This window comes from Eretmochelys imbricata, chromosome 17, assembly GCF_965152235.1.
Source record: "Eretmochelys imbricata isolate rEreImb1 chromosome 17, rEreImb1.hap1, whole genome shotgun sequence".
Classification (NCBI taxonomy): domain Eukaryota; kingdom Metazoa; phylum Chordata; order Testudines; family Cheloniidae; genus Eretmochelys; species Eretmochelys imbricata.
The window spans coordinates 11,735,517-11,761,670 of record NC_135588.1 but is presented as its reverse complement, the minus strand read 5'-3'; the positions used below and the strand labels follow the sequence as shown (position 1 = coordinate 11,761,670).

Here is a 26,154-nt window from a genome sequence, read left to right as displayed (position 1 = left end):
AATTCAGCTAATGCAGATGTAACACACACAGTCCTGGCTGTGGTGTTCTGTCTCATTTAGTGGCAATGAGACCACTTAGAGATATTAATGAGTTTGCTCTACAGCCTTAGCTAACGGGCATATGGCTTTTAGCCCATGCAGTTGAGGCTCACGCATATAGCTCCAGAGGTCCCAGGTTTGATCCCGCTTGCCGACAACCGGGGTCTGTCGACGTTACGCAGAGTCTGCCTGTCTGGTTTCCTGCCAGCCCATCTGGCTCGCTGGACTGCCCAGCTCCCCACCTAGTGGACTACCAGCAGCTCCCTGGCTGACCTACCTTCTCAGCTCTCTGGATCCCCACCCTATACTGGAAACCTACTGACCGCTATACTGACCTACATGCCTCCAGCTTCCATCCAGGACACACCACACGATCCATTGTCTACAGCCAAGCTCTAAAATACAACCGCATTTGCTCCAATCCCTCAGACAGAGACAAACATCTACAAGATCTCTACCAAGCATTCTTAAAACTACAATACCCACCAGAGCCAGAAGAGTACCCAGAAGTCACCTACTTCAGGACAGGCCCAACAAAGAAAATAACAGAACACCACTAGCCATCACCTTCAGCCCCCAACGAAAACCTTTCCAACGCATCATCAAAGATCTACAACCTATCCTGAAAAATGATCCCTCACTCTCACAGATCTTGGGAGACAGACCAGTCCTCGGTTACAGACAGCCCCCCAACCTGTAGCAAATACTCTCCACCAACCACACAACAAAAACACTAACCCAGGAACCTGTCCTTGCAACAAAGCCCGATGCCATCTCTGTCCACATATCTATTCAAGTGACACCATCATAGGACCTAATCACATCAGCCATGCTATCAGAGGCTCGTTCACCTGCACATCTACCAATGTGATATGTGCCAGCAGTGCCCCTCTGCCATGTACATTGGCCAAACCGGACAGTCTCTATGCAAAAGAATAAATGGACACAAATCTGACATCAGGAATCATAACATTCAAAAACTGGTAAGAGAACACTTCAACCTCTCTGACCACTCAGTAAAAGACTTAAGGGTGGCAATTCTGCAACAGAAAAGCTTCAAAAACAGACTCCAAGGAGAAACTGCAGATCTTGAATTAATATACAAACTAGATACCATTACTTGGGTTTGACTAGAGACTGGGAGTGGCTGGGTCATTACACATGTTGAATCTATTTCCCCATGTTAAGTACCCCCACACCTTGTCAACTGTCTAAATGGGCCATCATGATTATCACTACAAAAGTTTTTTTTTCTCCTGCTGATAATAGCTCATCTTAATTAATTAGCCTCTTACAGTTTGTATGGCAACTTCCACCTTCTCTGTATGTATATATATATCTTCTTACTATATGTTCCATTCTATGCATCCAATGAAGTGGGCTGTAGCCCACGAAAGCTTATGCTCTAATAAATTTGTTAGTCTCTAAGGTGCCACAGGTACTCCTGTTCTTAACTCCACAGGCTATCTCCCTTCTTTTCCTGCTCCAAGCTGGTGTCACTGGAGTCTCCTCAGCCAGCTGAGTCTCCCTAGTCTGACCTACCAGGCAGCATGTGTGCTATCCACAGCTCCTGAGAATAGAGTCTCAATGGCGGACCCTCCCTCCTGCCCATCCTGCTGCCTGGAGAGGCAACAGACCCCAGTGCTGGGTGGACAGTGATGCGAGTTAGCCAGAGAAAAGGGCTGAAAGCCAGCTGGGCAGTTCTATCCAATCTCCACTCCTCAGAGGTCAGTCTGCATCTGTGGATTTTACTACAGGCCATGGCTTGAAACTAGGTCACTCACAAAACCATCCATCACCCTTTGCGCTTAAGATCAGGAGCTTAGATCCAGTGTTCATAACTTACCCATGGTGAATGGGATTTGTGCTAGTGAATAAATACCTGTCTAAACTAAAACCCCAGAGTCCTCTATACCTGTTAGACAGTCACTTGCATAGAGTAAAGCCAATCATGGGTTACCTAGGTCTGCTTGTACTTTGCTTTAGAAATGTATTTATCTTTCCATTAGCAAATTTGGTTTTCCTGTTCGTTTTCCCCATAAGATTTTTTGCAAGTTAAGACAACAAATAGCACATATGTAAACTTCAGGTGAAAGGCTTCCCAAGCCAAATCAGGCCTGTCTTGACTCATACAAGTAGTCCCTGGAACACCAGTAGGCATATCCATGTGGGGAAAGTCAGCAAGACTTGGCTGTCTTTATCTGGAGAAAATCATTGTGGGACTGAATGTTGCCATGTCATTTTCTATGAAAAGATTTTCCTTCCTCTCATGCCTCTAAATATTAAAGGAGAAACATCCCTCATCCTCTGACCCCACCTTTGCAATGCCCTTCTCTCTGCTCACAACACATTATATTTTATAAATATCAAGACTGAATGCTCTTCAATGGTTCCATTAAAGCCCTATCCTGAGAGGCAGATAGCAAAGTTGATCAGTACCATTCCTGAAGAAGAGCTCTGTGTGAGCTCGAAAGCTTCTCTCTCATCAGCAGAAGTTGGTCCAATAAAAGATATTACCTCACCCACCTTGTCTCTCCAGTGCTGTTCCTGTCACTTCTCAAAATAACCCCTCTGTCCGTGAAGCAGGTGAAGTAAAAAAACAGTGGACAATTAATTGGTTAGTCAGTTGTTCCAATAACGATAGATGGTTTTTCAGGTGATCCTGCTGAGAGTGTTGATGTACTTTGACACAGGCAAGGAACCAAGCCATTGGAACAACTGTCTCAGAAACACAGCATTACAAATAAATAGCTGCTTAGCCTGGATTGGAATGCTGGCTTTGTGGTAACACTGAATTGGAGTCTCGGAGACCTAGGTCTAATTCCTGTTCCTGTCACAGATGTCCTGTGTGATTTTAAACAAGTCACTTAAGGGCAGATTTACACTGGTATTTAGGTGCGTAAAGTTGCAGATAGGCACCTAACCTGCTTTGGTGCTTTTGTAAATGTGTTAGGCACCCTAATTCCAGTTGAAAGTCATGGGGCTGTATATAGCAGGCTTTTATTAAGAGGACATTTCTTTGAGACAGCAGGGGCTGCACTGGCAGGTCTGTGGGTCTTACTAACTTGCATGTAAATATATATTTAAAGCAAAAGCAAGGCTGAGGTTTTCAAAACTGCCTAAGCAAGTTGGGCACCCATCTATTTGAGGCAGCTGGGACGTCTCAGTATCAACAGGCACTTTTCCATTTCAGTGTGAACCAGGCTAGGGACGTCAGATTGGCTTAAAACGGTCTGGGTTTGGCTCCTCTTTATTAAATGCCCATCAAGAGGGAATCTTGGACACCAAGTTGAAGGAGTGTTAATGATATTCATAGAGAGGCTGAAATAGGCAACGGCAGCCATTTCAGATTAGCTCGTGGAGGAGGCTGAACTGAAGGTTTACGCTTGGTGAGTCGGTTGCTCATTTACACTGAAGTAACCTCACGCTATCCATGGTCCATCAGTCGCCAGTCAGAGTACAAACCTCCTCTTGTTTAAGTTTGTAGACTGTTCCTTTAGAACCACAGAGAGAGCACAATAGCTCCCTGTTGGGGGCTGACATTTAGATCATATGGGAATGCAGCTAGACTTGTATTTTAATCAAGCTTTGCATGCTCAACCACAAGACTGAATTGGTGCTGGCATCTTTGTCGTTATGCTACTGCATGTGGACCTAATACGTGGAACCACTCGCATGGGGGATAGGTGCGGAAAGCCAGTGCAAGTGAGGTCAGGGAGCTGGCCACCAGGCCCATCAAGGAAAGGGGAAGGTCACAGCAAATGCTACTATGGTCCATGAGCGATCATACGACTGCTTTGAGGATGGCTTCACAGCCCAGGAAAAGAGGATGCAACTGTCCTCAATCCTTATGTAACACTCCCACTGTTTACTCTGGCTTTTGTGGGTTTTGAGGATTTGACTCTGAAGCAGGAATAAATTTGCTTCATTGGGAATGGAAAACAACACAATAAGCTGCTGACATGCATTGTGCAGATACAATAACATCCTCTGCTTGCTTGACACTTAAGGTGAATTATATGCAGGTACATTAATATTCCTGATCCGATTACCCATTTCTTTAGCGTATTCTTACCATATGATCTGGGGAATGCAACTAAACTGTTGCAGCACCGTGCTTCCTCCTCTCGCACCAAGCATAGCTACGATGAATCTGGTGGCCGCCCATCATTTATTGTAACATTAATCTCATTTCAGGTGATGAGGTATGAAAATGTGAATGTCAAGGAAAATGACAGCTTGGACCCTGCAACACTAAGCCCCTCCAATCCACGAGAGAAATGGCTACGCAAGAGGACACACGTCAAGCTCAGAGTACGTATCCTGTACCATCCCAGAGCAGATACAGATCTATGTCTTTCCTTGCAACAATTTCAATGGAATGCAGTTCCCTCACCTGAACTGTGATTGTTGCATAACTGCAGATTAGTAAAGAATTGAAAAGCATTAAGTATCGCTTGGGGGAAGGAGGGAGTGTGTGTGTATATCCTACTGACTGCGAGAGTACAGAAGTGAGAACTAAAAGAACAGAATCCTGAGGCTTCAGCAACAAAAACTTGAGTGCTATAGAACAAGAAAAATGGTGTTAAAATTAAAGCAACATTATTCCAAACACAATAGGTTGATCTGTAGACTGAAAGCATCTTCAGGTGAATAGTGGATATTGGTTACATAATATTTTGCCCTTGTCTAGCTTTTTAATTCTCAAACACAGAGATTCCCAAGTCAGAGCTCTCTAACACAGGTGTGAGGTAGGTCATCTGCCCTGCTTTTCAGCATGAGCGAACAGAAAGGTAAAGTGACCAGTGCATACTTGGCAGAGTTGAGTATAGGAGTCAGGACATTCAGGTTCTTTCTTCTGTGGCTAAGGCACGGAACTATCCCTCCCCTGTGCTATTAAATCAGAGAACATGGGGACTGTGATTTCTAGTCCTCCATCATCATCTTACTATAAGAGCAATGGGGTCCAATGGTGAGATTCGGGAGAATTGGGAATTGTGACAGCTGGGTTTGATTCTCCGCTCTCCAAGGGCAAATGCCTACCGTGGTTCATGTGCCTTATCCTAGCCCTCTGTAAGGGTCGGGGCAGAATTTCAACCCCAGGGAATAGTGTTAATGTTTAATTGTTGTCTGGATCTGTGCAGCACCCGGCATGCTGAGGCCTCAGGGTGCTATTATAATACTAATAAACAATACTAGAACATTAGAGAGGAAGGGTGGCCCAGTGATTCAGCTGCTGCACTGAGACTCAGGAGAGATGGGTTCTGTTCTTGGCTCTAACAGATAGCCAGACTCCTTGTGTGACCTTGAACAATTTCCTTAGATGCTTTTGAAAAATGCCACCCTAAGTCGCCTAAGAAGAGCACATGTCCCGCTGATTTTTTCAGTGCGACTTGGGCTCCTCCTAAGTAATTCATGTGTTTTTGAAAAATCCCAATCTTCATCTGTTGGTGCCTCAGTTCCTCATCTGTAAAATGGGGATAATATTCCCTTCCTCCTACCCTTTGTCTGCCTCATCTATTTAGATTATAATCACTCTCTTTGGGACAGAGACTACCGCTTAATCTCTGACCTTGACGGGGCATAGGCACTAATATAATACAAACAACCCAATGCAAAGCCTACCAAAAGCATAAAAACGTGGAAATACTAACCTTTTTCTCTCATTTCAGAACGTAACTGCCAATCACAGAGCAAACGATGTCATTGCAGCCGAAGACGGTCCTCAGATACTGGTTGGGCGGTTTATGTATGGCCCCCTGGATATGGTCGCTTTAACGGGTGAAAAGGTAAAGCTAGAGCTTTTGTGGATCATTTCCCCCAAATTAACGCTAGTGGTTACATGAGTTGAGCACAGTCACACACTTAACTGTCCGTGTTACCATACATGGCTCCACAGTGATGGGGATTATGTTTAGTAGACTTGACTTTCAGGGATCATTTCTATAGTTTGTAACTAGAGAAGTGTAGCCGAAAGTGTCTGATCTCCTGTCACGCTGGCAAAAATGTGCTAAAATTGAGCCCTCCTGATATCTGACCTTTTCTACCGATCACCTTTCTTATGCGCTCCTGGCCATCTGAGCAGCTTGATGCTGAGCGTCAGGGGTGAAGTGATTACTAAGCATTCCATACTATCACACCACCTACTGGAGACTGAATTAACTTACTAAACAAGAATTAAAAGAAATCATTCTGTAGCAGTGGCAAATCATGGAAGAAAAATTGATATACCCCAGATGAGACATTCAGATAAAAGAATTGGGACTCGGGGGCGGGGGGGTTTCACATTGTTGTTGTTTCTCTTAAACAAGGAAGCCTGAAGATGAATTTTTAAAGCACCAGAGTAGTAATGTGACGCAGCTGGGGCCGTTGCTGTTCTAAAAGTCTCATACAATAGAAGTGTTTAAAGCTAATAAAGCCAAGCGTTAAGCTACAATATACCAGTTAGTGTGTATGGCCTGATTGTGCAATGAGCACTGGAGGGGCAGAGCATTGGAGGGGCACAGATTCATTGCAAACTGTAATGGTGAATTTTTTTGTGCTTCAGTAGAGTCGCCCAACAGTACAGTGGCTCTGTCATATTTAGATTTCATGATCAGTACAGTTTTATTTAGTAACAAATGCCTGTAACCACAAATAATTACAAGGTCCAACATTGCTACACTTACACCATCAGCTTGTATAAACAAAAATGTGTCCCCTCTAGATGTGTGTAGTTTAATACCATGAAAATAGCCTTAAAAGAATGACTTGCAGTTGTTTCCTTAAATGAGTTATCAGCGTTCATTTACAATCTGCGATGGCATAAATATCACTGTTTTGTCAGAGGAAAATGAAGCTGGTGGTGGTGGTAGCTGAATTATTGAAAAGCAACAGATAGCATCCCTAGCCCTGCCATTGCCAGCAGGGTTGTGACACAGCTGAGCTGAATGTAATCACAGGCTAGAAATGAAATAATGGGTTCTGTGCACGATCTACTGTTTGTACTCTTAACCTCAGGCATCTTGCTCTTGAAACCATCTGCACTTAAATAATCACTCTTAATAACTGGTTTACATAAAGGAAGCTTGCTTTGTGCTCTCACTGCTCACACCTCAGCTACCAGGAAATCCATGTTCCTTCTTTGTTTCATGGAATGTAGCCATTGAGCAGATTTCATTTTTCCTTCACCTGATGCAGTACAATCCCTTGCACTACATATGCTAAACTGGGGAAAGTGAGCTGAAGAAGCCAACCGTGACTAATGATCGGGCATAAGCCCTAATCAGTCCATATTATGACTTCCTCACGGCACAGTGAGAATCTTACTACAGTACAAAAGAAGTCTTGCCTGGAGTGCCAGTCCCCTGAAACAGCCATTATTGCATGTGGCCTTGGATAGGAAATTGGTCACAGCAGCAGTTTTCAATGTGAGGGTCACAACTGGCTGTCAGACTGCCTTGCCTTTCTCAGCTTGCTAGATGGGAACGTGGTGGGGATCCTGGTATGAAAAAGGCTAAGAACCTCTGTGCTTACTGGTACCTTGGTTCCAGTAGCCTGGCTGTGACAAATGTGTATAAAATGCTGGCAGTCACATAACTGTAGTGAAGATGGGGGCACTCCCTGCATGTACCAGGGCTATTTAATTTAGTCACTGTGTCACTCCCCTTTGGTAGCATTTCTGATGCACTTTAAGACATGGGCTCCCCCCCTCCAATGCCGTGAGCTGGAAGTGGTTCCTTTTCCCTTGTAAGTATTTGGATTCCCACCCTATAGAATTCAAAAGCACAACTGGCCACCTTCTTGAAAACCTAGCAGACAGGCTAAGGCTTGCTTGGTGCCAGATATCCATATCTAAAGGTTGTCCCCTCAGAAATTAGGACCATTGCAGGGGTGGGAGGGCGAAGCTTGAATTTCTGCTGCCATTGCTGGACTGGTTCCTTGGTTGCATAGTGAACTTTGGTTAATATAGTGCTCGTTAAAGGTGAAATGTCTGGAGAGTGAACTATTAAAATGCATTTAATTTCAAGAGGTGTGCAGATCCTGTAGTCAAACCCCCTCAAATACAGCAATCTTTATTGTCTGGGGTGGTGGCAGATGGCAGGTACGTTTCCAAAAGAAAATTGTGTGTGCGTGCCCACACACCGATGGCTTCTTAAAGCAAGTTCGTTCCCCATTCCACTGCATTTGGAAACACAATTTGGGGAACCTCATGGCACCTCTGCCTTTAACGTAATAGCAAAGTTCCTCCCAACTGACTTACTGCAAAAGGTAAAAATTGCATGGCTTTTCCTAACACAGCCATAGAGACCTCTTGGTTGAGTGACATGGTGGAAGCTGAGTAAATTTATCCTGGAAGTAACTCCATTAAAATCAATTAAACTACAGCAGGGGATGAATTTGCCTCCTTATGTTGACTCCAAACCCAGTAGAGTGCATGTAACAGTATTTCTCCGTCCTAAACAGGGCTTGGTTGTTCTGCTCTACAATTCCTAAGAATGTGCTGCGGCTACCATCTCTCTGCAGAATTCAGCCTTTCCCGTGCCCACGTAAATTTAATTGTCAAAGTGGGGTGAGGTCACATTTAGTTAAGATTGTTGTTTTAATCTGGTGTCTTGGTTTGTAAGAACTCTAAAACAGCCCTATTACTTGAGATGACATAGGGGATAAGATCACAGATTTGCTCAAACTTTATTGCAGATTTTTATCATAGCCCTTTTATTAGATTTTCAACCACTCTTTATTCTGATCACGTTTTATGTATATATAAAATAAAAGAGAAGATTCTTTTGGTAGTGATGAATAGGAAGCTGGGAGGGGGCATCAGTGCTGGCATTATGAGAAACACATAAGTTATATTGCTCCAGAACTTGATTACTACTTATGCATACCATTCCTCAAATGTAGAATTAATTGACATTTTGAACCTATGTGGATATGAGTGAGCAGCGTAGTCTCAGAGTATATTTGCTTGGTATTAAAAGGTTTCAGTTATGCATTCAGGAAGACTACAACTCCCAGCCACTCAAGAAGTAACCCCCCTCCACATAATTTTTTATTTATATTACAGTAGCGTCTAGACCCCCAGGTTAGACAGGGGCGCCGTTGTGCTAGGTGCTGTACAAACAGAGACAATCCATGTCCCAAGGATCTTAAAAGTCTAAATAGGCAAGACGGTGACGGGGTGGGAGAGAAAAGGAAGCAGAGAAGTGAAGTGACTTGCCCAGCACTACATAGCAAGTCAGATCCAGGAATAGAATGCAGGTCTCCTGAGTCCCACTCAGGTGCCCCATCTATTGGACCACTCGGCCTTTCGAGCTGCTGAAGGACTAGATTGTGGCATTTGTACTCACGCTCATGTTTCCAGGTGGAGGATGTGTGCCGCCCAGGTGGCATTCTGCCTGCACAGTGCTGAGGCAGGCAGGTAGCATTTTCAGGAGCAGGAAATAATATATGCTTTAAAATGATGCGGCATGTGTTCCCTTAGTGCCACTGGCTGTGCTGGGAGGGTGAGACGCTGGCTCCGGCCCCTTTCACATGTGGAGTGCCTAAGGTTCCTTTGCTTGTGCTTAGAGAACTGAATCACTGACACGCTGTCTGCTCTCTGTGCCATCTACTCCCCCTTCCTGGTGCACTTTTGCAGCAGCAGTTAGTCTAGCCGAAGTGTGTGTTCTGCCCTCTCTTCCTGCGCCTAACTCAGGAGTTGGGATTCTTCTGCTAGCAATGCAAGAGAACAAAGCAGACGGTGTCCAAACCGAAATGATGCAGAGATACTATTGTGGCAAATCCACTCTCTCCTCTTAATGGCTCATAGCTGGGGGAAGCAGAGGATGCAAGATCACTTGAAATCCATACTGATTTTGATTATAGAGGCACGAGAAGGAGCCGTGGGGGGGGAGGACAACTCTTAAATTAGCTGGATCCTGTGCTGATTTGAGCACTCCATAAGCATCACTTTATACATGATTTGGGAGTCGGATGTAGTTAGCGTCACTTTAGGTTGCTCTCATCATTAAGCAGAAAAATTCTCCTTGAGCTATGATTGCTTTCAGCCTCTTGTGTAAAAATACACTAGAGGATCAGTGCTGGATGCTAGTAAGGGGAGGCCTCCCAGTTAGAGCACAGAACTGGGAGACAAAGAGGCTAAACTTGGCTCTGCCATTGGCTCAGTGCCATGCCACCTTGGGGGCAAGTCATGCAATGGCTCTATGCCTCGGTTTCCCCATCTGTAAAATGGGGATGGATATTTACTGACCTCACACTGAGGTTGAGATGCTTGAAAAGGGCAAGAATATCTTTGCTGCTGTCAGGCACAGTGCTGTAACTTACACGTATATTCCATTTTCCAAGGGAATTCTTCAAGAGAGTCCATTTAGGATTTCTACAGACTGCTCATTTGTATTCTCATTGACTTTCTGTAATCTCAGTAACAGTGTACACATTTGGCTTCTAACAGGTACAAGTATGAAACTAACTAGATTGAAAACGCATTCCAGTTTATTCCTCCTTCAGACTGCAGACCCACTACCGCCATTTAAATGTATGTCTCTGGTATAACCCAAAATTCAGTGGTGGGAGGAGGACATAAAAAGACTAACTTGGAGAGAGATTACTTATTAAGCTATAAAGATGTGTATGGAAACAAACTCATGCAGGGATGATGAGTGAGGGGTAAGCTAGTGCAGTTAAACGAAATGCTGTTCTGATCACAGTGAGATGCTTAATTTGGATGGTTGAAAGGCATTTCACATGCTTTATAAATATTTTGTTTGTTTCCAGTGTCTCTTTCATTATGCATTTTTCTGCATGCTCAGTGTTCTATAGGGAAGTGCACTGTAACATAAATAGTTTCAGACTGGCCACACAACATATAACTGTTTTTGGGTAATGTTGAGAGTTTGTCCTTCCATTAAATGTAACCCCAAATCCCATTATTTTCTCCTGCAAGGGAGACTCCAGGATTTCAGCCATGAAATGCAATCCTATTAAGGTCAATTTAACCCCAGTTCCGAGGAAGATAAGTGGAGTTCCATGTCTGTTCTGTCGAAGCTGGGGGTTCCCAGAGTGCCCATCACCATAGTATCCAATGCCCGAATGCAGCAGAGCTCTTTTAAGCATATGTTTAAGTGCTTTGCTGAATCAGGGCTTAAGCCTTTAATTCATGCCACCATAGTATCTAAGCCCCATGTTGCACTTTCAAATGAAAACTTTAGAAACAGAATCCCCAGCTGCTCCCTTGAAAGCTCAGCCAGATTCTCAGCCGGTGTAAATCAGCCTATTGACTTTGGCAGAGGTATGCCGATTTACACCAGCAGAGGTTAGGCCCAGTGTTTATTATTTTATGGATTTTTTCCCCTGTAAGGGCTTTAATGAGTCTGGGGCTTTGTATTTTGACAATACTTCCCTCCCCCACATTGCGCTATGTGCCCATGGTCTGCCTTGCTGTTGCGTTCATGTCCCAGAAAGGGCTGCATTTCAGCAATGGGGAAAGCAAAGCGTGTGTTAGGGTGTAATAAAATCCTGTCGTTAGTAAAGGTCCTTAGAATCTCGTGGCTTTGATGGTGCAAAAGAAGTGTTTGGCATTCAGACTCCCTTGAAGAATTCATTTGGGCTGTGGAATTTTCACTTGTGCAAGTGTAGTTAATGTTCTAATTTGGGGGGCTGTCAAATCTCATAGTGGAAAAAGTACCACTCTTCACTTATACATAACACCTTTCATTTAAGGGTCTCAAAGCACTTTGCAGAGGGCAAGCATCATTATCTCTATTTTATATGGGGAAACTGAGGCACAGTGACAAGAAATAGCAATCAGTAGCATTTTATGTTCTCTCCATAAAGTCCTTGATCTGGAATGGATATGACTGAGGAGACTTGTTTGAGTGTGCTTGATGCAAACTGAACAGTTTGAGTGTTTGCTTTTTCTGTGAAATTGCTTTTTACTTTAACACCACAGAAGATTTTTTCCCCCATCCTTATAAAAGAAAAAGGGAAGAACTGAATGGTTGAATAAAAGAAAGTTCAAGCTGTAATTCACTAAAGAAAATACATTTCTTCTTTCTTTATAGATCTACTACTCCTTTGAAGATTGTCTGTAGAGAAATGATTCTTCTCACTTTACTGTTAGCAAAACTTTCTCATGTTTTCCCCATTCCTTCCTTGTGCTAAGCGGGTACTTGAAAGATTCAGATACAGAATCCACTTAGGGTACAAAATGAACAATAGAAAGTTTCAGAACTTAGAAAAACAAAATCCTGCTGCGTGCCTATATAAGAACTGTGACTTCACACTGAAGTCTAAAAGCAGCCGGAGGAGGGTGTGGGGGTGTGTGGGGGGGTGTAAATGCATTGGTAGATTTTGGTAACACTTCTGTTGTAAGCTTTCAAAAGGTTTTTAGTATTTAATTGTATTCAGACCTCATTGCCACAAGGCATCATTTAGGCCAAGAGAACTGGACATTTATAGGGATAACAGGAATATATGAAGCTGGGGACTTGATTCTGCAAGATGCTGAGCACTCTGGTTCCAATCCTGCACAGCATTTAAGCACACTCAGTGTAGGAAGTGCTGTGCAAGATGGAGTCCAGAGTACTCTGTATGTTGCAAGATTGAGCCCAGTAATTTAAAAAAGTCGTAAATAATAGACCTTCATGCTTCAGGACATAAATCACCCTCTCACTATAGAGGGGTTAGTAAGAAACTGTCCAGTGGGAAGATTATCCCATAACCATTTACTGTAGGATTTCTTGCCCCTTTCTCTGAGGTATTTGGTACTGGCCCTTGTCAGAGACAGGATATGAAACTACTTAGACCACTGGTCTGAGACAGTCTGGCATGTCCTATGAGCTGATGTGTGTTGTTGTCTAACAAATTTAATAGATTTTTTTTTTACTTTTACAGGTTGATATCCTTATTATGACTGAACCCTCTTCGGGGAGGTGGGTGTATTTCGACACAGAGATCACCAATAGCAGTGGCAGGATATCCTACAACATACCCAAACAGAAGAGGCTTAGAGTTGGCGTGTATCCCATCAAAATGGTGGTTAGGTAATGTTTTCAGATTTGAATGCTGGATAATTAAGGTGTGGGATTCCCTAGTACAAAGAGAGTTATGCCATAAAAAAACAAACAAACAACCTGCATTTAGCATGAGTGCCATTCTTCAAACGGAGCAAAGGCACTTATTGTTTGTCCACAACGCTGAGCAAAGTTATTGCTCTGGAGATGTTTATTCCACCATCATGGGCTCAATATGTAGAAAAAGAGACAGTGCTTTTAGACAATACGGGCCAAATGATGGCCCTTGTCTGGATGGAGAGGGCATTCAGAGCTCGGCCACATATCTGTTCCAGCTGTGGAAATGGGTGCTGCTGTGTGGATAGACAGAGGGAATGGGGGAAAATATCAGTTAAAGGGGTTGACTGTGGGGCTATGATCAGGATATCTACACTGGGAGGTGGGACCTCTTGGCAAATCCCCGCTGAACAGATGTTTTAATTTGATGTACTCAGGGGTGGCAGTTCTGAAGATGAGCAAGGCAGTCAGCTACGCTGGCTCTAGTGAGGATGGACGGAAGCAGAGGAAAGGGGATTACTTAGGTTGCAAGCTCCTTGGGGCAGGAATTGCTGCCTTGCTGTGTTTTGTACAGCATGTAGAACAGCGGGGTCCATGACTGGGGCTCCTAGGTGCTACTGCAGTACAAGTAATAACTGGCAACAAACTACACATGTGATCGCTAGCTGCCATCTCAAACCATGTTTTTTTAATTAATGCACATAAGGGGATGATGTGCTTTTAGAGGGATGAGTCTCCTGTTAATTTTGCTTTCTAGACCGAAGGCAGACTTAGTTAATTGCTAAGAGTAAAACTAGTCAAAGTGCTTTATGGTATCACAAAGCCCTCACTAGCAGGGAAGCCTCCCCTGGGCTTCGTAATGGTCATTCACATCACGTGAGTCATCACTACAGATTTGAATAAGATACTGGAGAAAGGATGGTTTTGTGGCCATGGTAGTTCTGCCACAGACTTCCTCTGCAACCTTGGAAAAGTCACTTCATCTCATTTTGTGTCCATTTCCCAGTGCTTCCTTTCCCCAACCCTTTGTATGCTTTGCCTATTTTTATATTAAACATTTTGGGGTAGTGAGTCTCATACAATGCCCAGCCCAATGGGGCCCTGATCTCGGCTGCAATGTATAGACACAGCAGTAATACAAATAATAACAGCCAGTAAGACTCCACTAACTAGAGTTCAGTCTTGTAAATGCAGGGGATCAGGTCCATCTGAAGGCCCAAGCAAAGGTGTAGCTTGGGTAATCTGGAGCCTGCTTGTGGGTGAGGCTGGGGTGAAGGGATGATCTGTATCCCTCTGGGTGGTGACCAGTTTCTCCTGTTGAAATGGATAGTGAAGGTATTGCCTTGTTCCAAGTCTGCAGTTCAGTTCATCTGTTGATGTCAGTCTGACTGAAGGAATCACTTTAATTCTGGAATCAGTGCCATGCTTATTTTAAATTGAAAAACACAAGCCTTAAAGCAACAATTCAGTGAAGTGAAATCAATTGACTCTCTCTTAGCTCTCAAGAGTTTCATGAAAAGCCCTCTGCTGAGTCAAGCATAAAGAGGAAAAATGTGTGAAATAAAATTAATCTGCCTAAGTGCATGGATGGGGGCAGCTGTGCTTCTAAAGCTTTTTATGTTTAGTCAGAAAACTGCTAAATGCTTTGACATAAAGTTTTAATTTAATACTCCACTTTGGAGTTAAACTTCATGCCCACTTGGGAAATAACTTGCAGATTCCACTAAACGTCTCCTCTAAAAGAAAAATGGAATTAAAGGTGTCCTCGCAGCTAATCAAATGGAAGATCGCTTTCCAATTCCACATATATATTCTCTTAATTAATAATAATTCCATTGTAGAATAGCAGGCAATCAATTTGAGAAGATAGGGCCGCTTAAAAACAAATTAACGTCTCTTCTGGGAAGTCTGCAGTTTAAAACGTTGCAACTGACTCAGGAGCCAGTCTCCTGCTTCCCTGGGCCTTAGATTGCAGGTTTAATAAGCTTCACGCTAGAATGAAAGTAGTTATTACTTCCTCACCCTTAAATGGTCATGCCTGGACCTGACATGTGATGCGGGCACATTTCCAAGCAGAAATCCATCCTGCAAGATGTTGCCAGTAACACCAGATATAATTTCCCCTATAGCTGTACCATTCACTGTGACAAAGTTGGGCAGGGCTTGGGTCAGAGCTGCAGAGCAACACGATTCATATGGCAGGAAAAGGTAAGGGAATTGTGGGATCTCTGCCCCTGCCTTTTGCGGGTGTCCTGAGAGCCGCGCTCCCGTGAAAGAATACTCGATGAGTAGAAGCTTGCAGATGCCAGAGCTCTACATGAGAAAAGCCACGTAGGGAAGTAGGCACCTCGTGTTTGAGTTCTCCCCTTTTGTGAATTTGTTACTCTTCTGGGCCAGCATTTTCAGCACAAGAAACCGGGATAGAGGGATGGTCAATTCCTGTCCATTTCTGTTGCACAGTAAGGTTGATTTTTTGCAAGTATGCACAGTGAGAGAAGTGTACATCGCTTCTCCCCATACACTTGTGGCTGCCCGATATTTTTATGTTGCTTTAAAAAACCCAGGGTAATTTTTATTTCTAATGTTGCACAAAAGGGACAAAGCCTAGAGGGCTTTATTGTATTGTCAGTGATTTTTTTTTGCCTTGCACTGCTTTAATTAGATTTATGCAAGTCTCACTGTTTTAGCCCAGTGGACTTGGAAAATTAGCTTCTTAAAGGGTCCCAACACCTTTACTTTGTGGTTCAAACTGGAAACAGGATAGTAAGTCCCATTAGGCTTGTGGAGCCCTGAATGCCTTGCTCCAGACAGACATCATTTCTGATTTTCATTGTAATTCACAGAGTTTGAGTTCTGATGCTTCGCTTTGTTTTTCTTCTCCAGGGGTGACCAGAGCAATGCAATGAGTTACCTGACTGTGCTTCCCCCGGGAATGGAGTGTGTGGTGTTTAGCATTGATGGCTCCTTTGCAGCGAGTGTCTCAATCATGGGTAGTGACCCTAAAGTTCGAGCTGGTGCTGTAGACGTTGTCCGGTAAGGGACACATACACATTAGTGTTTTTGGAGTCCCTGCCTCATCCCTTTTTAACAAAGGGGATCAAACTGGAAGCAAGAAATAATAGATTGTTCATAAAGCCCAGACTTCTTTGCAGATACATTTTTGTACCATTCAGACATCTAGCTATACCTGATTTGCACAGAAATTTACACATTTTATAGCACTTAGATGTTTGGTGCAATTTACCGTGCAAATCGTAAGTTAAAGTTAAAAGGCTGCCCCTAGGAAACATGGCCTAAAAGTGTATGGAGTCAATAGATAATTTTCCATTTATTACTCTGATTATCAAAAAGGGTGGTGAGTTATTGAAGGATTTTATGCTATAATGAATTTTAATCCTGAGTCCTGCTGTAACTTCCGGATGTAAAGTACTGTGAGAATAAGTTCTAAGAACCACTTAATTCCTTCACTTAAGAAGTCAGTTAATGCTGCACTGGGCGAAGAATTGGTGTCTATCATTTTAAACTCAGAGCCCCTTGAGCCCTCCTGAAAATGGAGTGATGAGCATCACAGCTTCCCAGGCTGTAATATTGCTCTTGTTGAGGTCAAAGGCAAAATTTCCATCCATTTCAAGGACAGCAGGACTGAATCCACAGGGTGCAGAATATTGAAGATAAAATACATTTGGAAATATCCCCAGTGTTTTATACAACAGTATTTGCACAAGTCTACCTATTGCTCTTCCCCATTCCTCTTGAGGCATACAAATTATTGCATGAACGCACCAGGATGTTAGCTATTAAAATCAGGAACCTGATCCCATCCCAACTAGCCTTTTACCTAGTGAGAGATTATGCCTGGCTTTTCTTAAATTGTCACCATGTTCAGCAAAGATGTTCATTAAGACTAATGTGGATAGTGACTTCTCCCCCGCTTTCCACTCTCCCACGCCACTTTTGCTTCTGACAGACACTGGCAGGATCTGGGATACCTAATCATCTATATCACTGGCCGTCCTGATATGCAAAAGCAGAGAGTGGTCTCGTGGTTATCTCAGCACAACTTTCCTCAAGGGATGATTTTCTTCTCGGATGGGCTTGTTCATGACCCACTACGACAAAAAACTATTTTCCTCCGGAATCTAATGCAAGAGGTAACAGAGGCTGTTTTGCACATATTGAATCAAATGAACAGTTGCTGGAAAGTCAGATCTCTATTGTCATTGCCAAAGGGGAGGGTCTCTCCCCCTTGGAAGGAAAAGACCATTGTCCATTACAAGGTATTTTGTTGTATCTTGGTTTCCTTCCTAAGATTCAGATGCAAAGAAGGCTGCTCTGCCTTCTGAGGGTCTTGGATCAAGGCTATTCATTTTGATGATGCATATAAATAAATCCAGTAGCTATGTACAGTACAAGGTCAAATGTGTGTAGCCAAGCTATTGTTCTGATTTAAGAGAATCCAGCCATCATGATGTCTGATAATTGCTGCACCCTTCCATTTGCTAAAAGTATTAATTATGAAGAATCAGGAAAAATCCAGGCTGAGTTTGATAAGCTTCTGGTCCCTCAGGGTCATGGTTGAAGCACGTTGGAGGGGTGACAGAAGGGTTAAACTTGCTATGTAGCTACCTCTGCCTGATAATTTTCAGTTACCTGAATCTGGCAACAAAACCTTCACTTTTATAAGACAAATATGGAGGTCTTTTGATTCACACTAAATTCCATTCCTAGTGCTGTGATTGCATAAAATCCCCCAAAACTAAGGATCTTAGTTGCTACAGGAAATTATGCTGATTTCTCAGTAGGGAGCAGATATGAGGACAGACTAGGGTTATGTTGCTTTTGAGAACCTGGTCAGTCATGTTTATGGTTTGGATTCACATCCAATGGGAAAATGTGGCTCATTTTCACTCGTATAAATTATGGCTGTTTATCACCTCTGAAGATCAAACTTCCCAAGTACCCCCTGCTCATACAGACCTTCCAAATGGAAACATTATTTTTATTGCAATTCTTGTTCAGCTTCTAGAAATAAAGGGAGGGTTATTCTAAAAGGCCTGTGGGAGTTAAGCACAACTCCTATTGGCTTTCACCCTAATCCCAGCAATTACTTAAAAACACAGTCATCTTACCACTTTTACTGGCAAGAATTCTGCTGTTTTTTTTTTGTTTTTTTTTAACAAAGGCAAGTTTATAAATTTGGGTCAGTAACATCAGTTTATCATCACAAATAAAATGCCTGCTATAAGATTTATGGGTCAGCCATTCAGAGCATGTGCAATTAAAACAATATTTGCCTTGGTTCTTTCAGTGCTACATCAAAATTTCTGCTGCGTATGGCTCAATGAAGGATATTTCTGTGTACAATGTTTTGGGTCTGTCGCCTTCCCAGATCTACATAGTTGGACGTCCGACAAAGAAATACCAGACTCAATGTCAGGTATGTAACTCTTGCTAAAGAGTCAGTGTCTTTTGGGACATGCACAGCAGATGAAAAGTGAAGATAAATCTTGACTGTGGCCAGGGCAGCACAAGTCCTAGAGAGGGCATTTTCACTTAGGAGAATGGGTCAAAAGGTTTTTAGCATCTCAGGAGTGCCGGTTGCTTGACAGATGCACATACAATATATGGCCAAATGGAAAGAGCAAGTTAAGATACACAGCTATAATGTCTTCAGTATTGGCATCTTCTAGCCTAGTGGTCCAAAATTAATCATCCATGTGTTTTCATCAGGAGTGTAGTCACTCTAAAGAGGGGGAGGGGGGTCTCAGTTTTCTTTTTACCCTTGCTCTGATTCTCATGCAGAAAGAATGTTACCCATTTGGGCCCTTCTTGTGCTTTAGTATGAAAGGATAGCTCCCAGAGAGGAGCAGGATCCCGCCCTCATTAGAGTAGAGTACTACAAACGAAGTATGAGGAGATAAGTGCAAGTGGTAGAAAGGCCATTTTGTTCCCTCCATCTCAGAGAGTCTGGCCTCTCATGTCCTTGACTTAACTAGTTACACTGAAGTTGGAAACATCACTCCAGAAAGGAGGCTGTTGTGAAGGAACCACATAGCTGTGCCTAGTCAATACACAATGCTTGTCCATTAGCTGGCATGAAAGCAGCACATGCTGAATGCTTCACCCCCGCCCCCAAGATCATGTTTGCTGGGAGTCTGTCTGGCCACCATTCCAACCAGGCAGATTGCTCATTGATGGGAAGCCTGCTTACATGAATCATTAATGTATAGTGTTTTTCTCTTTCCCTCCCCGATTCCAGTTCCTCAGTGAAGGTTACGCAGCGCACTTAGCCTTGCTGGAGTTCAGTCTCCATTCACGGCCCAAGAAGAACAACTCCCGGATGATCTTGAGGAAAGGAAGCTTTGGCCTGCACTCCCAGCCCGAGTTTCTACGGAAAAGGACTCACCTTCGCAGGACTATGTCTGTGCAGCAGCCTGACCCACCTTCGTCGAACCCCAAACCAGAGCGTGCCCAGAGCCAGCCTGAATCCGATAAAGATCACGACAGGCACCTGCCCCCCATAGCCTGGGTTCGAGGTGGGGTCCATAAATTTGAGTCTGCACCTTAGGAAGCATTGAGATATAAGTCTTGGGTGCCGGCCAATCAACCTGTAGGCATGGGGTGGGACACAACCAGAGGCTTCCTTGCTCTGGAATCTGCCTTCTTAAACCAAGTAGGGAACTTTGTTTGTTCCTCTTAACATACCTGTTATAAAACTTAAAATCCCAGATCTAAAACTATCGCAAGTGCTTAACATCAAAACTGCAAAAATATGTCTTAGAATTTTTTTTTACAATACACATTATAAAATGTGCAATAAGAGAAAAGCGGTAACAGGTTGGTTTTACTCAATGGAAGATGCTTAAAGGAGTGACATCAGTTAACTAGTAGTACCTTTAAAAAAAGCATAAGCAGGTAAAATGAGTGAAAGAGAAGGCTTACGTTTTAAAACCCTAATGGCAGTATCAATTCCTGCTATACTCCTGAGAAAGTGTTATACACAGAAGGGAAGTGCAGGTGGAGTGGAATGTGGAAGGCAAACTCTTTGGGTGCCTTAAACCCAAGAAAATTTCCTTTGGCTTATGGTGTTGATGAATGTGCATCAGCTCAAGTTCTGATCTATACATCTTATAAGTGAGGTAGCTAGACTTAAAATACCTACTGGAGAAATCTACTTAAGAACCAAATCATAAACACTTGATGTTTTAAAAAAAAAAAGTCTCTTTTCTGCAGTCTGAAGCACTGATGGTGTTGCTGTATACAAAGATCACACATTTTTCGTGGAGATTGGTGACTGTACGAATGTTTGAATTGCTCCAAGCACCAAGATGGGTTTGATGCTTTCCATATAAGACATGGATCCTTCTTAGGTAAGCTAAAAAACCCCTCTTCTGTAGTGTCTCCAGAATTTTACAATGGATGAAAATGAGTGATAAAATCATCACCAATTTTATATTGGTAATTTTTCCCTTGCCACCGCTGTTTAAAGAAACTATATGCTATGAAATTGTAGATGCAGTTTCTGGTAACAAAATCTTACTGCATTTAAAATACCCACATTTAAGCTTCATAGGAACTAGATGCTATGAAATTGCAGGTGCCAGTTGAAGTACTCATTTTCTAATTATCGAAAAATTCTGTTTAGATGTTCTCAGCTTAGTTAGAAGGATCTACTGGAGGCAACTGTGTGGGAATCGCCCTAAATGTTCACATTTCAGAGGTAAATATTGTAGTCATTTTAGGATAGAAGCAAAGAGCCAGATCCTGCAAATTCTTACTCAGTGATAACTCCTACTGAGCAGAATTCAGTAGAACTACTAAAACTTTTCAGGATTAGGCCCTAACATAAGCATGTTTTCCAATCTGCATCAGTGTTGTAAGTGCTCAGGAAAACCACCTCTTTAAGCATTAAAAACTGGTTTATGAGCCTGGGAGAGTGTAGATAAAGTTACCCATTTTTCAAGTCATCTCCATCTTGAATGCAGGCCAGATGCAGGCTCAAATGAGCCTATTAGTTATTGAGATATAGTATGTAGAAGGAATGCTCTGGGGAAATGACAATGAGACAGTAGAGGGAAAATCTAAACGTGCATTATTTGAAGACCCCAAACTGCCAGAGAGGTTCTGATGGCTGATTCCTACCCCAGAAAGCAGCAAATTAGCTCAACTAATGAAGTACCTTAGGTACATTTCTGTATTTTATTCTGTGGGAGGAATGCCAAAGTTACCTGCTCTTTTGTATTACACTTATAATCAGTCCACATGCAAAAATTTAGCTTCATATTTCCTGAAAGATCTCATAGCATTTCACAATAAAATTAATTTTTCTCTCATCCCTGTTAAATTAAACTGGAGTTTTGAAGTTAAAGTTAAGACACTAAATGTTTTGCAAGCTCACACTACTTAGGATCGGGTACTTAAAGATAACTGTTTTATTTATGTCCTTTGCTCAGTGTTTCCTTGGTGCAAGGTCATTTGGATATAAAAGCTAAATGTAAGATCTCCAAGAGCAACACTTAAAATAGTTTTTAGGTTTACAAATGTCTTTTTATGAGTAATGTCACAAGTCCTCTAACACACAGCACTTTAAATGGTTATTAAGTGTTCTGTCTTTAGCCTCTGTGTTCCTCTCTTCCACCCTCTGCAACCAGACTGAAATCACACCGGCTGCAAAGCAGGGCAGGGCAGAAACTAGCTCCCTGCCCTAAACTGACTACTAGTATCAGCATGCATGGCTCCACAGACTTTAGTGGAGTCATGGCTGCTTATTCTCAGTGATGAATTTGGCTCCCTGTTGCTGCTCTAGGGGAAAGCAAAAGTAAGTAATGAAGATGGGTGGTTGGTGCTCAATCCCTATCTGCATCTCTTCTAACAGGTACCAACAAAATAATGCCCTCAGAACATACAGTAAAAAGCTTGCTCCAGTGATCTACATCTGACCACTAATGGTTTATAGATTCACTGCTTTATTGTCCTTGGAGCAGTTTTATTTGCTTGAGGCTGTGGTGATTGGCCTAATTGTTTTAGGCTCTCTTCACTGCAAAACCTCGGTGATACAGTATTTTTCAGCTTACTCCAAGTTTAATCGGGTAAGAGAGCATAAGACTTTTCAGATTTGTCTATTGAATTCCTAACTGTCATCCATCCGATGGGCAGAGCTAAAGAGGACATTGATTGTTTAGCTCGAAATTCCATTTTTTAAAGCAGCTGTGTGTTACGGCATGTACACTGCTGGTAATTATTGTGCCTGCTTTGCAATTCAAAGCTATTGTTGCTTTAGCTAACGTCTACCTCTATCAGCCATGAGGCTCCAAAACCAATTATCCTATACATTTATCTAATTCTCCTATTATATATATTTCTTTCCAGAATGAGATCTAGTTGGAATTGTGTGTCCATCATTAAGGGAAATGAGCCTGAAAGTTCTAACCATGTGTTTTTTTAACTTGAATTTTTCCATTAATACCTGGGTCTCTTGACTAGAAGCCATTGTGCTGGCTTCTCCTAACAGTATAATAATTTAAGCAGTGAAATAAGTGCTAGTCTGTGTACATGATTACAATGTCAGCATTTTAAATGTTACTACATAGTGTTAGAATTCAGCTGAGAATAATTTAACTCCCCTACTTGGTTTCATGAGATACTGGAACTCATGTGGCCTTAGAATAATTCCAATATTGCTTATTGCTCAGGGATTGAATGTTTTACCCTCTACTCACTGGTCCTCCAACTAAGCACCTTTGCAAACAATCCCACAACATATTCAGGTTAGAGGTTAATATTTCATACCAGCTGGAAACTGGGGTTCCAAAATTTCAGATTTAAAGCAATTGTGTTTTTTTCTGCTCTAGATTATTAGTCACTAAAATGGTGTCATCATTTCAGTGGGGCTGAGAGTATCAGTATGGTAAGAAGAATGAACTATCTAGGCCTACAAACAAATTATTATGTAATTGGAAATTTGGGAACCCAGCTGTAAAACTCATACCTAACTTATGCTGTGTCCAGGTAGCTCTTTTGTGGAGGCTGACCTAGGCCCAATTATGTTAAATTGTCAATCCCTGTTATCTCCTAAAGCATTTGCTTCTTGCCAAATTGTTTACATGCTATGATTCATAGGTGCAGACTTTCCTAATTCAGAGCCTATTGAGTAAAGTGGAATTTCAAAATCAATTTAAGTCTTCGTTCAGTTTTGCTTAAACTTTCACACAGGGGATTAGCAGTGCTTTTTAAAAATCTCATTCATTAGCAGATTGGGTGTGGGTATGTATCAAGTTACTACCAGATGTCCTTGCACACTCAAAACTATCTTGGTTGTGAATTAAGACATCAGTGGAAGTTTTGGATGCTCACAGAACACAGCTTGAGCACATAAATAATTTCTGCACCTTAGTGCCTCCTGACTGCTTGATATGGAAAAGCACAGTCTTCTGTCCAGGTAAACTGAGAGAGTAATTGGAAATGTAAAATATTTTAGTGAGGAGTCATAGCAGTCAAAGTTAAATGCACAAGTAAGGTAGGCTGTGACTAGGAACACTTATTTCTCTGCCAAGTTTATGGACCCAGTTTATTACTGTAAAAAAAAAATCTGATTAACTAGCAGTGGTGGACCTATCTGAGCTATTGTGAAAAGACACCGTCATAGCTGTGGTGTTTGGTGTGCGTGTATGTATATTTACTGACTTAATAACAACCTTATGTGAAGTTTTGGTAAAGCTTTCACAGCAAATTTGTAACTAATATGCATTTTTTACAATGGCTGTTTGGTCTATTTTGTTGTCCTGTTAGGTAAGTTTTGGGGAAAAAGTAGCATTGTAAAGAGTGCAGAATATTCCACAGACATGCATAGTAATGGTAATCCAAATTTGATGAGTATGTCAGTAAGAAATGTTCAAGTACATGTTTGCCTACACTAGTGCTGTTGGAACAAAAATCTTCTTGCTTGACCAAAGTATTCTTGTTTATTCTGTGGCATGTTTTATATCTATCCAGCATACTATTTTGTTAGGTGTGAGAACTACACAGCATCCACTGTCCCTCTCTCTCTCACTGGGGTTCAAGAGTTAGCTGCCATTTTGATATGGTTAGATGGGAAGAAAAGCATTAAATTATGTTCTATTCGCCACTATTTAGTGCACAAAGCAGCCTTTTTTACACTAGAGAGTTCAGACTTTAGAAGATGGTATTAGTGAAGATACAGGGCACCCCTCCTCTTATTTGCTACTGCTTTCAAAGTAGCTAGGACATATTTCAGGAGCTGTGGGGAGACAGAACAAGCCATATGCTAAGAAAGCTTAATTTGTTTCATTAAGCAGTATTAGCCACAATGGTGACACAGGATGCCCTGCTTCCACTTTGCAAAAGTTTTGTGCCTATGTATCTCTTTAAACAAATCCAGTTGTGTGCTTTTAAAGCCAGATTATATGAAATAGCAAGAGCACTTTTCCTTATAAATAAATTCCCAAGTCGAAAAAAAGTTTGAGCACAAGACTAAATATAAAACAACTGGTAAAGAACAAGATTTCCCTGTAGTACAGCACTAAAAGCAAAAATGAGAAAGTAAATTGACTGATACCTATAAAATCAACTCGCTGCTATTGTGTTTAGTAATAGAGGTAAAGAAAAGTGTTTACATTATGTAGGATCATCTCCTCCACTGGCTTTTTCCTATTTAAGGGACTGAAAACTCTGAATATGGAGTCACAGAATTTCCATTTAGGTAGTGGAGAAATTAGGCATGTGGCCTCTTTTCACCCTGCCACCATAGCTGTTCCACAGGAGATTGGAGGGTGGGAGTGAGTTCTAAATACAGACTAGGGTGAGTATGATAACTTACTCATTTCCCAGGCTACACAGCAGCCAGCGATCCTGCTTGGAACACTGTGGAAGGGAGCTCCCAAGGTGGGGGGTGGTGGTTAGGGTTAAAATGACAACACAGCTAACACTCCCCTTTTGGCTCAGATCCATGGGAAGGGGATGATGATCTGGCCTGTAATTATTTTAAAACTGGGCCTGCTTTTGGGACAGGTGGAAAAATTTGAGTTAGCCTCTCCTTACCCAGAAAAGCACTGGACCAGTAGTCAAGCTCTTGGAGCGTATTGACTGCTAAGTACAGGCAGGTTTACATGCAGAATGGAACACTAAAAAGGAAAGGTTTAAATATCGAAAGATACTTCTGGGTCTAGAAGGGTCAGGAATGGCAGTCTCATAGCAGAACCCCAACCCCAATGCATACTTATTTTTCTATTTATGTGGGAAAACAAAATGTCTACTTATAACTGAATCCTTGTAAGGAGACTTGAAATTGTACATGGTCTTCGAGTCTACAGTTTTACTAAGTGTATACTTTTAAATAGTGTGTCAGTGGGAAGGTTCTATCTATGGTGACAAATGTTTATATTTCTTATGGCTGCCTTGTAAAAATTTAAAAAAATGTACAATAATGAATTTCTTAAAATATTATGAACTAAGGAGTAAGATTTTTACAATTGGTCTAGATTTTGATGTGAGCTGGTTTTTAAAAATCTTATAAAAAGCTAGTCACTTAAATAAAAACCTTCTTTGCCTTTAAGTGGACAGCATTGTGGGTTTTTCTTTACATTGGTGTGGGAAAGTTCCTCAGGCATTATGCACCCGATCAACCTGTGCAGAATGGGTACACTTCCAAGACATACCAAAAGGTAGTTAGATACAGCTGCTCAAAACTACCCTGCACCTAATCAAAATAGAGAACTCTAGCTCCTCACCTGCTGTAAGGCAGCATTGCCAGCTGAGCTTCAAGAAGAAAAAGGAGATGGGCAGGATTTGACCCTATATTCCAAAATGTGGGATCTTTGTCGCTTAGTTACACACCCTGGGCAGTCCCCTTGATTTTAATTAATTAGTCAAAACCTATAATCGATACTCAATGCACATAAAGCATTTGTAAGAAATAGCAAGAACAAACGTTTCTCCCACTTATGAGGTGAATGGTGGTTGAGGTTTTTCTTAAAGGGGAAGGGAGTCTCAAAATAGAATTCAGCAAGACATCACTAGAATGAAAAGTCTATTTTGTCAAGGATCA

At 42.1% G+C, this 26,154-nt stretch overlaps 1 protein-coding gene and 1 pseudogene across 1 annotated transcript in view; both read left to right on the top strand.

Moving 5' to 3' along the window:
* PITPNM3 (PITPNM family member 3) overlaps nt 1–19,659 on the top strand; it is a 239,243-nt gene extending 219,584 nt beyond the window's left edge. Inside the window, exons 14-20 of the mRNA XM_077836936.1 lie at nt 4,237–4,353; nt 5,712–5,828; nt 12,916–13,064; nt 15,975–16,124; nt 17,059–17,242; nt 18,400–18,528; nt 19,351–19,659. Of these exons, the coding sequence (XP_077693062.1) occupies nt 4,237–4,353; nt 5,712–5,828; nt 12,916–13,064; nt 15,975–16,124; nt 17,059–17,242; nt 18,400–18,528; nt 19,351–19,659 (1,155 nt within the window). The remainder of the gene's footprint in view (nt 1–4,236; nt 4,354–5,711; nt 5,829–12,915; nt 13,065–15,974; nt 16,125–17,058; nt 17,243–18,399; nt 18,529–19,350) is intronic.
* On the top strand, nt 5,958–6,051 carry LOC144276747 (small nucleolar RNA U3; annotated as a pseudogene).
* Nucleotides 19,660–26,154: the final 6,495 nt, after the last annotated feature.